General features: G+C 36.6%; 1 protein-coding gene across 2 annotated transcripts in view; it reads right to left on the bottom strand.

Moving 5' to 3' along the window:
* kaznb (kazrin, periplakin interacting protein b) overlaps positions 1-9,298 on the bottom strand; it is a 120,426-nt gene extending 111,128 nt beyond the window's left edge. Inside the window, exons 1-2 of one of the 2 annotated variants that reach the window (XM_087800317.1) lie at positions 8,912-9,298; positions 8,740-8,837 (exon numbers count right to left, since the gene is read on the bottom strand). In XM_087800317.1, coding sequence (XP_087656443.1) covers positions 8,740-8,818 — 79 coding nt within the window. In that variant the 5' untranslated portion in view covers positions 8,819-8,837; positions 8,912-9,298. Of the gene's footprint in view, positions 1-8,739 lie in introns of both variants that reach the window. The other variant, XM_087800318.1, reaches the window with a different exon arrangement.
* Positions 9,299-14,563: the final 5,265 nt, after the last annotated feature.

Here is a 14,563-nt window from a genome sequence, read left to right as displayed (position 1 = left end):
AGGGCTTTGTGACCCTGGTCTGGAAAAGCACTATATAAATACAAATTACTTACTTAATACTTATAACTATGTTTTATACTGCATTGGTTGATGATAAAAGACAAGTTTAATCTCGTTTACAAATAAAACCAAACTAAATAAATGTTCACTGACGTTAATCATCGAGATCGTCGCTTCACTTCAACTCCCTCAAGCAGAACATACTCCACCTCTTTGGACGGCAACTTTATTTTTCCAGCCGTCGCTTTTCTGCTGACAAATAAAAAAATAAATCCTAAATTGTTTCTATTTACTTTTTAAACGTATTTAGCTCACTGACTTTTTAATAATAACATGTAAAATACACAAATGTGATTTAAATAATACCTATTTTATCTGGGTCTCAACACCAGCATAGGGACAATTACATTTGCAGAACAACAAAAGTTTATGGAATAAAACTTATTGAAACAAAAAAAATGAAATAAGAAATTATTATAACATTAAGAGACATTTTAAGAAATGGAGGTCAAGAAAAGAATGTAACAAATGTATATACTTTATTGAATATTGTTTTGATTGTTTAAGCGCTTTGTGACCCTGGTCTGGAAAAGTGCTATACAAATACAAATTACTTGCTTACTTACTTATAACTATGTTTTATACTGTATTGGTTGATGATAAAAAAACAAGTTTAATCTCGTTTACAAATAAAACCAAACTAAATAAATGTTCATATATAAATACGAATTACTTATTTACTTACTTACTTTCAGGGCTGTTTTTAAAAGCTTCTGGTTAAATGTATAAATTCCAAGATAACAAGGTAAATTTTATTCTGTACCACAAAAAAACTGTTGTGTTTACAAAACTGGCAATAAAAGTTTCTGATTGTGAAGTGTTCACTACACTCAGTGTGTTTAACATTTGTTTTATAAAAATAGACAAAAAAACAGACGAGAATAAAATACTCAGACTGAAAGAGAAACTGGACTCATGCTGACGTTTGACTTAAAGTGAAATTAAAACCTGGCTAAAAAATAACAGTAGATTTCTGTAGCAATTTGAAATTATTTCCACATCATCAATTTATAAATATTTCTATTTCATCTTCAACTGACTAATGTGCACAAACGAAATATTCCAGTTAGAAGCTGTTGATCACAAACGCCCCCCTGGACAGACCTCGGACATGCATGACTTGAAGTCTGTGACGTATCAAATCCTTTGGTGTGTTTAAAGTGTCATTATTACGTCGTGAAGTGATAATAAAACCTTCATCGATGGGAATAACTCAAATGAACACATGAAAACAGCCGAACCGTACGACCACTTGTTTGCTGTTACAGTGAGTGACTCTCAAAGATCATCGAGATACGTTTGTCTCGGCATCCATCGTACCGCTGCAGATTCACTTAGCATTCATGAATAAGTGGAGACATCAAAGGAACCCGATAAGTTTTCACAGCACGGCTCCGCGAGCCGAGCCAGCCGGCCAGAGGAGGGAGGATGTAGCTGACACTTTGGTTTCTGAAACAAGTCAGTCGCCCTCCGACTCTCCCGGGGGAAATATGTATTCTGACCATGAGGATTACATAACAAGATATCACTGATGTGTGCTTCATCGGCAAATGTTCAAGGTTGTGCTCGCTCGCTCGTAGCCCCTGAAAAATCTTGATGGATTCACTTGTTAATAATTGAGAGATTCTTCTGTGCTCTGCAGTATCTTTGGTGGCGACTGTAGGATTCTACACTTCTATTTTACAACACCGTTTTCAGAGTTGGCACCGCAGCCAGTGAGAGCTGGAACTGGACGTTATATATGAGTGACGACAAAACACCTCTTTTTTTCGATAACAGACACAAAGATCATCAAGATAAATAGCGCCTCTACTGGACACACTACTGGACCCGACATCTGTTGTAATGACGATGATGAAACATACAATACACAATCGTTGTGAAGAGTTAATAAAAGATCATTCAAACCCTCGAAAAGAGAAAACGATAGCATGACTCTAGTGAATATAAAACCCTGTCAAGGACTGTGTACACCTTTCATCTCCTGCAGAAACAGAGTAACTGCTTATTGATTCTTTCACTGACTAACACATAGATATGTGATATATGATGTATAAAACATTGTGAGAATCCCTCCTGCTTCAGTGATGCACTCATTGACCTGCATAACTGTCATGATATTAGAAGTGCAAGAGTATTTACGTTTAGATGTTTATTCTATATCATATTCATAATCTCATTCAGAGATTTCCAGATGTTTCTTATCACATTTTTGCTGATGACATCCAGCTCTACTGCTCTTTTGATCCAACTGAGCCCCAAAGGCTGAACAGCTTAGTCAATTGTTTGCTAGAAATCAAACAATGGCTGAGTGAAAACACTTTACAGCTAAATTTGGACAAAACTGAAACTCTGGTTATTGCTCCTGATGATAAGGTTCCGGGGTTGAGTCAGTACTTGGGTGACTTAGGTCAGTCTGTCAAACTGAGCCTGAGAAACCTGGGTGTTGTATTTGATAAAGACATGTCTCTTGTTCAACACTGCAGAAAACTGACCAGAAACTGTTTCCTTCAACTGAGAAAAATCTCTAAACTTAGGAAAATGTTGTCGGAACATGATCTGGAGCTTATAATCCATGCGTTTGTGTCTTCTCATCTGGACTATTGTAACAGTTTATTTTCATGTCTTAACAAGAAGGATCTGTCTCGTCTGCAGTTGATTCAGAACTCTGCAGCGAGAATTCTAACCCGCTCTAGTAGAAGAACTCACATTTCTCCGATCCTTAAAACTCTTCACTGGCTTCCAGTTTCTTTCAGGATCAACTTTAAAATTCTGGTTCTTACTTTCAGATCTATTCATGGTCAGGCTCCTCCTTACATCACTGATCTGATCCAGCCTTACACCCCAGCTCGGGCTCTGAGGTCTGTGGATCAGAATCTACTTATGGTTCCACGCACACGGCTCAGGACCAGAGGAGAGAAATCTTTTCAGGCTGTTGCTCATAAGCTTTGGAACGATCTTCCTCTCTCTTTGTGCTTGATGGAGTCTACTGACTCCTTTAAGAAACACCTTAAGACGTTTCTATTTGTTCAGGCTTTTCCTTGAATTTCTCGAACTCCTGTGTTGTTCTCAGTATTATCTTGATCTTTAAAGTATGTACTTTTTTGAGAATTGTTTTGATTGTCTAAGCGCTTTGTGACCCTGGTCTCGAAAAGCGCTATATAAATAAATATTACTTACTTACTTACTTACTTATATGTTCATATCTCACCAGCTGTTTCGTGTTATTGTCCGTGCGACAGGTCTGTTATATCCGCTATCATCTCTGCTGCTAAACTTAGCTTTAATATCGCACTGAAGTTCACTGCAATAAGTTCATCTTTTCATATCTAGATATACTGTATGTGGTTATTTAAGTGGGGTAGATGTTTATTTTGTCTTTTCATTTACTGTTGTATTCCGTATTTGCGTGTCGGATGATGAGTTAACGCTGATGTAACAAATATCTGACTCCGAGTTATTTTGATTAGATGTTTGTTATTAGCATATATTTATAAAAAATACTCCTCTACATGTCAATCATATCAATGGAGTATGAAAATGGTTTAAAACATTTTGCAGAACAAACACTAAAGACTAAACTTCACTCTGTTGAAACAGATGCAAACGTGTCATCACCTCCTCAGTGTGTGTTACGTTTTCCATAACATCATTTCAAAACCAACCAAAACTATAATAAATAGAATTTAGAAACAATCCAAAAAGTAGGTCAACATTTTTTTTAAACACAGTAAGTTATTTTGATGTATACGAACGAATATGAGGTCAAATCTCAAGTCTAGGTCATGATGGTTCTCAACGCCACATTGAAGCAGAACTTTGGTGCGTGAGGGAGGTTTGACAGAGTTTTGAGATCCGGTCGAGGTGAAACTAGTCCATTAACGGAGGAAACACATTCTGACACTCAACTGTGAGCTTTGAAGAAAGGGATTTTCGAACCTGTGACTGAAAAAGACAAAGAAGACGACAAACGAACTGACTGAGCTAAACAGACAGTGTCGGCGAGGCTTCAATAAACAGTTTTATAGAGAAGGATCTGACCTTCAGAGTGAAACATTGTTCCTGCTGAGATCCTTTGACATCGGAATCTACTGATGTAGTTTAAGATGTTTAAACTCCAGACGTTAAAACAAAGTTGAAACTTTGTCATGAAAATATCTAAGCTGATGCGACAGTGATTTGCAAGACTTCACATTTTTTAATATTGAATTTAAATATAATGAGTTCAACCTTTCAATATTGACCTGCATAACTGTCATGATATTAGAAGTGCAAGACTATTTACGTTTAGATGTTTATTCTATATCATATGTTCATATCTCACCAGCTGTTTCATGTTATTGTCCGTGTGACAGGTCTGTTATATCCGCTATCATCTCTGCTGCTAAACTTAGCTTTAATATCGCAAATAAATATAATGAGTTCAACCTTTCAATATTAGGAATATAAATTAAACCATTCAATATTCTGATGGAACTGATATACTTCAATAATTAACTACTCAATATTTATCCTTTCATGATAATAAACTTTAGTCATTATGCTTAAATGTAGCCAATCACAGAAAGCAACACGCAATATTAACCAATCAGAAGCAACATAAGGCGGGTCTTTCTTTTATTACTATTAACATATGTGTCGAGTCAACAAAATGTAACATTTTAATACAAATACAGCGCTGACATCATAATGCTGTCAAGCTAAAAAAAATTGCTCGGGAATCGTCACTCTAGAGCCAAATTTAAATCTGGAGAGTTCTTGCTAAACTTTAAGGTAACTTCCCCTCAGTAGGAGGAAATAAACGTTCAGCTTTCAAATTAAGAGCATTTCATCAGCTGTGTCTTCCTTGTAATCCTTTAATATCGCGGTCATATTTCATACTGTTTAAATCCACGTTTGCTAATCCTTTTTCTTTCATTATTTGTAAGTAAGTAAGTAAGTCATTTTTATTTGTATAGCGCTTTTCCAGAACCAGGGTCACAAATAGTTAAACAATCAAAACAATATTCAATAAAGTATATACTTTAAAGGTCAAGATAAAACTGATAACACAACAGGAGTTCCAGAAAACCAAGGAAAAGCCTGAACAATTCATTCCTATTTTTACTATATCTATTAATTGTTTAACACGAATTTAGATTTAGATGTTTAGCTAATTCAAAGGTCTCAGATCAGGTTAAAGATTTTGAATATACAATTTCAAGTAAATTGATAATTAAAACATAATATTTCAGGTATGACTCTTATGTCAATGTCAAAAGTGACAGGTTTATGAAGCTATAAATCAATATTTATCCACAATCGATGACTGTCATAGATCTAGGGGGTGAAGACTAATATCCCACAACATATCACAACAATTTAATATAGACTTTTGGAGAAATTATTAATTAAATCATATATTTTTTCAAACCATCTTCATATGATATCGTCAAAGATGACAGGTTTATGCTATGTATGTGTGTGTGTTTGTGAATGTGTGGGTGTGTGTGTGAAGAATGCTGATGAGATATACAAATAACCAGTACCCAATTGAAAAAGTTTCCCTTTTGGGTTTATATACTTGTAAATCTGACACTAAAGGTGCCTCACCAACCATGAACCTCACCACATTCACTGCATTTGCTGCATTCTATCTTTAATCTTGAGAGTTCAGGAGAAGGAAGTTCAATTTATATAGTAATAACAATAATAACAATAGTTTATTTACAGGGTAATGGCGTCCAGGCGTGAAAAGACGCAAGTGTTTTTTTTTGCAGTAATGGATGACGTAACTGGGTCAAGAGGTAGAGGGAGTGAGAAAGGAGCTACAATGAGACGAACATGGAACACATCATGTCAGCAGCAGCTTCAGTCTCGCTCGAGGACAAAACAAACGACATTGTGTGCGACATTGAAACAGCAACCTTCTCGTCGTTAAGCTGTCAGACCTCCTGAGTTATGAAACGTCACGATGGTAAAAGATGCCATCGAACGTCTATACCTCAGTGTCACCTGCTCCCAAGATTGATTCTTCAATTTAAAACTTTTTCTTTATATATCATGGAGAGATTTAGAAACCAAAACTGTATACATGATCTTCTGTGTTCACTTGTTGTTTTGTACATTTATGTTGTTTTTTTTCTAAACTATTTCCACATGCTTAATTAATTAGGATTATTCTTTACACTTTGTTATAGAATTCATCCCTCATTTAAGTATATTAAACTATATTCTCATAATAAAAATGTGTATTGTAATCATTTTCTGCATTTTTGTATATGGTGAGCCTCTGATGCTGTTGTATATGTTGTTGTCCTTTCCAGTGACTCCTGCAGACAACCTGAGCATCTTCAACTCTAGTTCTTCTCACTCTTCTCACAAGACTCTTTTCACTAAGACTCTTCTCATTAAGACTCTTCTCATTAAGACTCTTCTCACTAAGACTCTTCTCACTAAGACTCTTCTCACTAAGACTCTTCTCACTAAGACTCTTCTCACTAAGACTCTTCTCACTAAGACTCTTCTCACTAAGACTCTTCTCACTAAGACTCTTCTCACTAAGACTCTTCTCACTAAGACTCTTCTCATTAAGACTCTTCTCTCTCTCTGACTCTTCTTACTAAGACTCTTCTCACTAAGACTCTTCTCATTAAGACTCTTCTCACTAAGACTCTTCTCACTAAGACGCTTTTCATTAAGACTCTTCTCACTAAGACTCTTCTCATTAAGACTCTTCTCACTAAGACTCTTCTCATTAAGACTCTTCTCACTAAGACTCTTCCCTCTCTCTGACTCTTCTCACTAAGACTCTTCTCACTAAGACTCTTCTCATTAAGACTCTTCCCTCTCTCTGACTCTTCTCACTAAGACTCTTCTCACTAAGACTCTTCTCACTAAGACTTTTCTCACTAAGACTCTTCTCACTAAGACTATTCTCACTAAGACTCTTCTCACTAAGACTCTTCTCACAAGACTCTTCTCACTAAGACTCTTCTCACTAAGACTCTTCTCACAAGACTCTTCTCATTAAGACTCTTCTCTCTCTCTGACTCTTCTTACTAAGACTCTTCTCACTAAGACTCTTCTCACTAAGACTCTTCTCATTAAGACTATTCTCTCTCTCTGACTCTTCTCACTAAGACTCTTCTTACTAAGACTTTTCTCACTAAGACTCTTCTCACTAAGACTCTTCTCACTAAGACTTTTCTCACTAAGACTCTTCTCACTAAGACTCTTCTTACTAAGACTTTTCTCACTAAGACTCTTCTCACTAAGACTTTTCTCACTAAGACTCTTCTCACTAAGACTCTTCTCACTAAGACTTTTCTCACTAAGACTCTTCTCACTAAGACTCTTCTCACAAGACTCTTCTCTCTCTCTGACTCTTCTTACTAAGACTCTTCTCTCTCTAACTCTTCTTACTAAGACTCTTCTCACCAAGACTCTTCTCTCCGACTATTCTCACTAAGAATCTTCTCACTGAGACTCTTTTCTCTCTCTGAATCTTCTTACTAAGACTTTCCTCACTAAGACTCTTCTCATTTAGACTCTTCTCACAAGACTCTTCTTACTAAGACTATTCTCACCAAGACTATTCTCTCTCTGACTATTCTCACTAAGACTATTCTCAGTAAGACTCTTCTCATTAAGACTCTTCTCACAAGACTCTTCTGACTAAGGCTTTTCTCACTAAGACTTTTCTCACTAAGACTCTTCTCACAAGACTCTTCTTACTAAGACTCTTCTCACCCATACTATTCTTTCTCTGACTATTCTCACTAAGACTCTTCTCAGTAAGACTCTTCTCTCTCTGACTCTTGTCTTTGAGTCAGAGTGTGTAAACAAGAGCCTGATCCATGACTGTCCTTATTACCTTGGACTCTTCTCTCCTCTGAACTGTTCCCCTCCATCACTTTTCTGTTCCTGCTTCTCCCTGATACATACTATTGTGTCAGTGTTTCTTTTTAAATTAAAATAGTTGTTACCAAATATTTTGTTAGGTTGTATTTACCTTTACCTTTCTCTGTTGTACACCTTTGACTGCTTTTATAAAAAAAAACAAGTGTCAACATAACGACATACGTGAAATAATACTGAATAATATATTTTTTATTTTAAATAATTACTATTGTTTTAATCAGTGTTTCAGTCACACACAAAATGTGAATTACGTATTAAGTATCTAAAATAAAGTATTGTGAAAGTATCTGGATGTTCTGTTCTATGTTAGTCTGTGTATCCTTTGTCTTTGTTATTTTTTCTTTGATCTATGTTCTTTATCTTTAGACTTAGATTGTATCATCTTGTTCTTTCTCTTTATTTCTTATTTTATTTTGATTTATTTGTTATGAAAGATTGCTGTATTTGCTGTGGCTATTGGAGATTCCTGAGGGATCAATAAAGTTCTACCTTACCTTACCTTACCTTAACTATTTTGTAGGGCATTTTAAAATGTTGTGAAAAAACAACAACATATATTATGCACCTTGTTAAAGTTTCTAATGGGAAATATTTTTTTTAATTCTGTCCTTTCATAAATAATGTGATTATCTCACTCCATGACACTAACTGTCCTCCTCACTTCATGAACTTTACCAAACACCACCTCAGGGATCAGGATGGAGAAGACGTGACCATCAAGAGGGAGGGTCTGACGCACTGGTCAGGAGAAAGAAGAAAAAAATCTTTTGTACTCACTGGCTTGCATGAGCTGCCCCTGACGTCCGAACACCTGCGAGAAGGTGGAGAAGGTGGCGTGGCTGCAGGTGAGGTCCATGTTCCCGCGAGAACTCCCGCTGTGAACCCAGAGGAGGATGAGAGCAGGTTCACTGCGTCACATCAGAGGAAAGGAAGGGAAGGAAGGACTTGCCTTAGGTGGGTCTTCTCTGGACCGAGGAGGAGGATGGAGGAGATGTGAGCAGAACCGAGGGGTCTTGCAGAGAATCTGAGGGGTGGGGGGGCGTGTCAGGGAGAGAAAGTTCTCGGCATTTGTTACGACAGGGGGTGGTTGGGTGTGAGGGAGGGTGATGGGGGGGCTGCAGGGAGAAGGTTCACGGCAGGAACAGCGAGGTGAGCTAAAGGTGAGCCGAGTTCGCTTGTTAAAATCAGCGAGTCCTCTGATGTCTCTTGCTTCCTTCCCAGCAATAACATCTCCTGCTCTTTTCCTCTCCTCTATCTCTCCTCAACCCCACCCCGTGAAAACCCCCTCCATCCATCTCTGAAGCTGCTGCTGCTGCTGCTGCTGCTGGGAAACAAGACTCGAGCGCGAGCTTCATCTTCTGCTGCTCGTGCGTGAGGGAGTTAAAAAAAAGAGAAAAAAAAAGAGATGAGAAGTGAAGAGAGAGGTTTGTGAAGCACTGGAAGTAGGGCTGATGCGGCTGTTTGGCGGATTTTCCCTGAGAGGAGATGAAAATGCTGCAGAAAAAAAAAGAATGCAGAGTCAACGTTATTAACTGCTTCCGGTTCTATCAAGACAGGTGTGCTCGGACACGTGACTCTCAGGAGCGGAAGGTACTGCATTGATGCGACGACAACATGCTGTAGTACTGTAACTAAGAGTACTAAAAACAACTTTCTATTGTCCTCGTTAGTAGTTGTTAGATTAAAAATAGTTATATGTGGATATGCCAATACCTACATTAATGCTCCACTTACATCACTGATCTGATCCAGCCTTACACCCCAGCTCGGGCTCTGAGGTCTGTGGATCAGAATCTACTGATGGTTCCTGAACACGCTTCAGGACCAGAGGAGAGAAATCCTTCCAGACTGTTGCTCCTAAGCTTTGGAACGATCTTCCTCTCCCTCTGTGTTTGATGATCTACTGACTCCTTTAAGAAACATCTTAAGACGTTTTTATTTGTTCAGGCTTTTTCTTGATTTTCTGGAACTCCTGTTGTGTAATCAGTTTTATCTTGACCTTTAAAGTATATATTTTAACTGTATATTGTTTTGATTGTTTAAGCGCTTTGTGACCCTGGTCTGGAAAAGCGCTATACAAATAAAAATTACTTACTTACCTCCAAGGGACTCGTTGTATAAACAAAGCGGGGCTGCTGGAAGAGTGAAGCCCATTCTTACGTCGTAATGGAATCCACTCTAGTAACCTCTCGTTCGCTGAGATTTATAAAGTTATAACTTTAAAACGTTGGTCATGATGATGCCAACGACAGTACGGGAAAGATGAATTAAGAGTAAAAATACAAGTATTTGAATAGTTTAAAAAAAAAGGTGTTTCAGAACGTAACCCCTGCAGTAGACGAGGGACCACAGTACTGTATATGGTGTGTGGCTGAGGTACTCTGTGAACATTTCAAATAGCTACACCTCAGTGTCACCCTCATCAATGAATGGATGACAAAGAGAATGAATGTTGGGTTTCAGGTTCACGTCGATCATTTAAAACTCTTTGTGCAGACGCTGGATTGAACTTGTTCAGCAGGACCTCAGGAGCGAGAACACGTTCTGCTGTGTGGTGCTACCTTCTCGTAAACGTTCAACTTCCCCTTCGTGCCAAGAAGAACTTTCAGGAATCCATTTGTCATGAAGCCAAGTCAGCAGCTTTGAACCATCGAGAGATGTCAATCCCATGTGAGTCTTAACTACACACCACTACAAACAACCCTTTTAACAGCAAAACAAACACTAGACAAAACATTACAGACAACATAAAATACTTTTTTTTTAAACGAACAATCAAAAAACACTACAAACAACATTATAAACAACACTACAAACGTAAGTAAGTAAGTAAGTATTTTTTATTTATATAGCGCTTTTCCAGACCAGGGTCACAAAGCACTTAAACAATCAAAACAAAACTCAATAAAGTATATACTTGAAAGGTCAAGATAAAACTGATAACACAACAGGAGTTCCAGAAAATCAAGGAAAAGCCTGAACAAATAAAAACGTCTTAAGATGTTTCTTGAAGGAGTCAGTAGATCATCAAACACAGAGGGAGAGGAAGATTGTTCCAAAGCTTAGGAGCAACAGCCTGGAAGGATTTCTCTCCTCTGGTCCTGAAGTGTGTTCAGGAACCATCAGTAGATTCTGATCCACAGACCTCAGAGCCCGAGCTGGGGTGTAAGGCTGGATCAGATCACTGATGTAAGGAGGAGTCTGACCATGAATAGATCTGAAAGTAAGAACCAGAATTTTAAAATTGATCCTGAAATAAACTGGCAGCCATTAAAGAGTTTTCGTATGAACTGCAGGCGAGACAGATCCTTCTTGTTAAGAAATGAAAATTAACTGTTACAATAGTCCAGACGAGAAGACACAAACGCATGGAACGTCATTATAAACAACACTACAAACATTACAAACACTGAAAACAACATTATAAACACTAGAAACAACACTACAAACAACATCACAAACAGATAACATTATAAACTTCACTATAAACATAACAAACACTGCAAACAACATTATAAACAATTAAAGTCAAACACGACGTCTGTGCACCTGTCACTTCCGCCCGAGTCTTGTACTTCGTTTTGTGGAGACAAAGGAACAATCCAGAGTATGTTCGGGTCGTTTATTTACCACTTGTAAGAAAAAGAAATACGAGCTTCCTTCACGATCGACCGACCGTCTTTCTTTTTGCGACAAAACAAATTGACAGTACAGAGCAGCATAGCATCGAGCTGTAGAAAGCTCGCTCTCGGGTCAATCGGGTCTTCCGGCCAAATTTTTCTTTTAGAAAAAAAATTTGAAAACACCACAACAACATTACAAACTCTACAAACAACATTACAAACACTACAAACAACATAACAAACACTACAAACAACATCAAAAACACTACAAACATCATTACAAACTCTACAAACAACATAACAAACTCTACAAACAACATAACAAACTCTACAAACAACATTACAAACTCTACAAACGACATAACACACACTACAAACAACATAACAAACATTACAAACAACATTACAAACTCTACAAACAACATTACAAACACTACAAACAACATTACAAACACTACAAGCAACATAACAAACATTACAAACAACATTACAAACTCTACAAACAACATTACAAACACTACAAACAACATTACAAACACTACAAACAACATGACAAACTCTACAAACAACATAACAAACACTACAAACAACATAAAAACACTACAAACAACATGACAAACTCTACAAACAACATTACAAACACTACAAACAACATTACAAACACTACAAACAACATTACAAACACTACAAACAACATTACAAACTCTACAAACAACATAACAAACACTACAAACAACATAAAAACACTACAAACAACATAACAAACAATACAAACAACATCAAAAACACTACAAACAACATCAAAAACACTACAAACATTACAAACAACATTACAAACACTGCAAACAACATTATGAACAACACAACAAACAAGATAACAAACACTACAACAACATAAGAAACAAAATTAAGAACAACACGACAAACATTATGAACAACACGACAAACACTGCAAACAACATAACAAACACTACAACAACATAACAAACAACATTATGAACAACACAACAAACACTACAAACAACATAAAAAACACTACAACAACATAACAAACCCGACAAACACTACAACAACATAAAAAAACACTTTAAACTACATTTTACATTTTTTCTCATTTCCTGTAATGATGGTTTAATGTTGAACAGTCGTGACTCTTTATTATTTTAAGGAAGATCTTCCTGTGGTTTTGTCTGGATGAGCCATGAGTCATGTGACCATCAAACTGTTTCACACCAGTAGGTTAGAGACTGTTTTTTTTTCATATGAAACACTGAGAGACGTTAAAAAACTAACCAGAAGTGGTTTGTGGCAACAGATGTTCCACAAGATTGTAGTTTTACCGTTGCACCACTAGGGGAACAACATTTTCAATCTCACATGTTGTAAAATACATTTTTTTCATTTAAACGTGTGCACACTTCACTAGTTTGCTGTGCTTGTCAATAAGCATGGCCACCCTTTGTAATTAAAGTGTAAAATGTAATTACACATTGAAATATCTTGGAACACTGGTCTTTGTTGGGCTGGGATTGAGTCATCTTTCATAAATATTTGCTCACCCTGCATGTGGTAATTGAGCAGCAATCCCTCAGAGCGGCTCCTCGTCTTAAATCTGTCTTTCTGGCTCGTCCCCGTTTATTGCATCAAGCCTCGGCTCAGAGCCGCGTGGAATTGCATTTTCATGAATAGAGCTGATGCTCCTGCACAGCAGTGGAGAAGGGAGTGAGCAGCATATTTCACCAGGACGGCTGCAGGATGGTGGACCTGCTCCAGGAGCGCCATGATGGCAGCTTCTACCTCCCCAGCTCTCTCTGCTGTGCACACATTTGCGAACCAAAACAGTTAAACTACAGTAGTAATGAACATTCATTCATCATTCAAGAGGGTCACGGGGGGCTACAGCCTATCCCAGTTTCTTCAGGCGGAGGACACCCTGGACAGGACTGCAATTCTATCACAGGCCACACAAAGACACACAACCATACACACACACACACACATACCTACAGACAATTTCCCAATCAACCTCTGTATGTTTTTGGACTGTGGGAGTAAACCGGAGCGCCGAAAGGTCACCAGTTGCCTAAATAAACAAGACTACAAACATTACAAACACTACAAAGAGCATAACAAACACTAGAAAAACCATCACAGACAACATAAGAAAACATTTAAAATAACTAAAAACCAACAAACAAAACAAAAGAACCATCGCTACTAACAACATTATAAACAACAATACAAACATTTCAAATACTACAAACATTATTATAAACAACAACACTACAAAAGTTATAACGTTACAAAAAACATTATAAACAACATTACAAACATAATAAATCCTACTAACAACATTATAAACAACACTAACAACATTACAAACACTATAAACAACACTAAAAATACTACAAACAACATTATAAACACTAAAAACAACATTATAAACAACACTATAAACAGTAAAAACAACATCTAAACACTACAAACAACATTGTAAACAACACTACAATCATTATAAATACTACTTACAATTTTATAAACAACACTACAAACATAACAAACACTACAAACAACATTATAAACAAAACTACAAACATTATAAACATTACTAACAACATTGTAAACAACACTAAAAACATTACAAAAACTACAAACAACATTATAAACAACGCTATAAACAAATTATAAACAATACTACAAAAATCATTATAAACAACACTAAAAACATTACAAACAATACAGACAACATTATAAACAACACTACAAACATTACAAACACTACAAAAATCATTATAAAGAACACTAAAAACATTTCAAACACTACAGAAAACATAAACAACACTACAAACACTACAAACAACATTATAAACACTACAAACAATATTATAAACAACACTAAAAACACTACAAACCACATTATAAACAAGACTACAAACATTATAAACAACACTACAAACATTATAAACACTACAAATATT

This window comes from Callionymus lyra, chromosome 10 (assembly GCF_982586985.1).
Source record: "Callionymus lyra chromosome 10, fCalLyr1.hap1.1, whole genome shotgun sequence".
NCBI lineage: Eukaryota > Metazoa > Chordata > Actinopteri > Syngnathiformes > Callionymidae > Callionymus > Callionymus lyra.
This window is presented reverse-complemented; position numbering and strand designations above follow the sequence as displayed.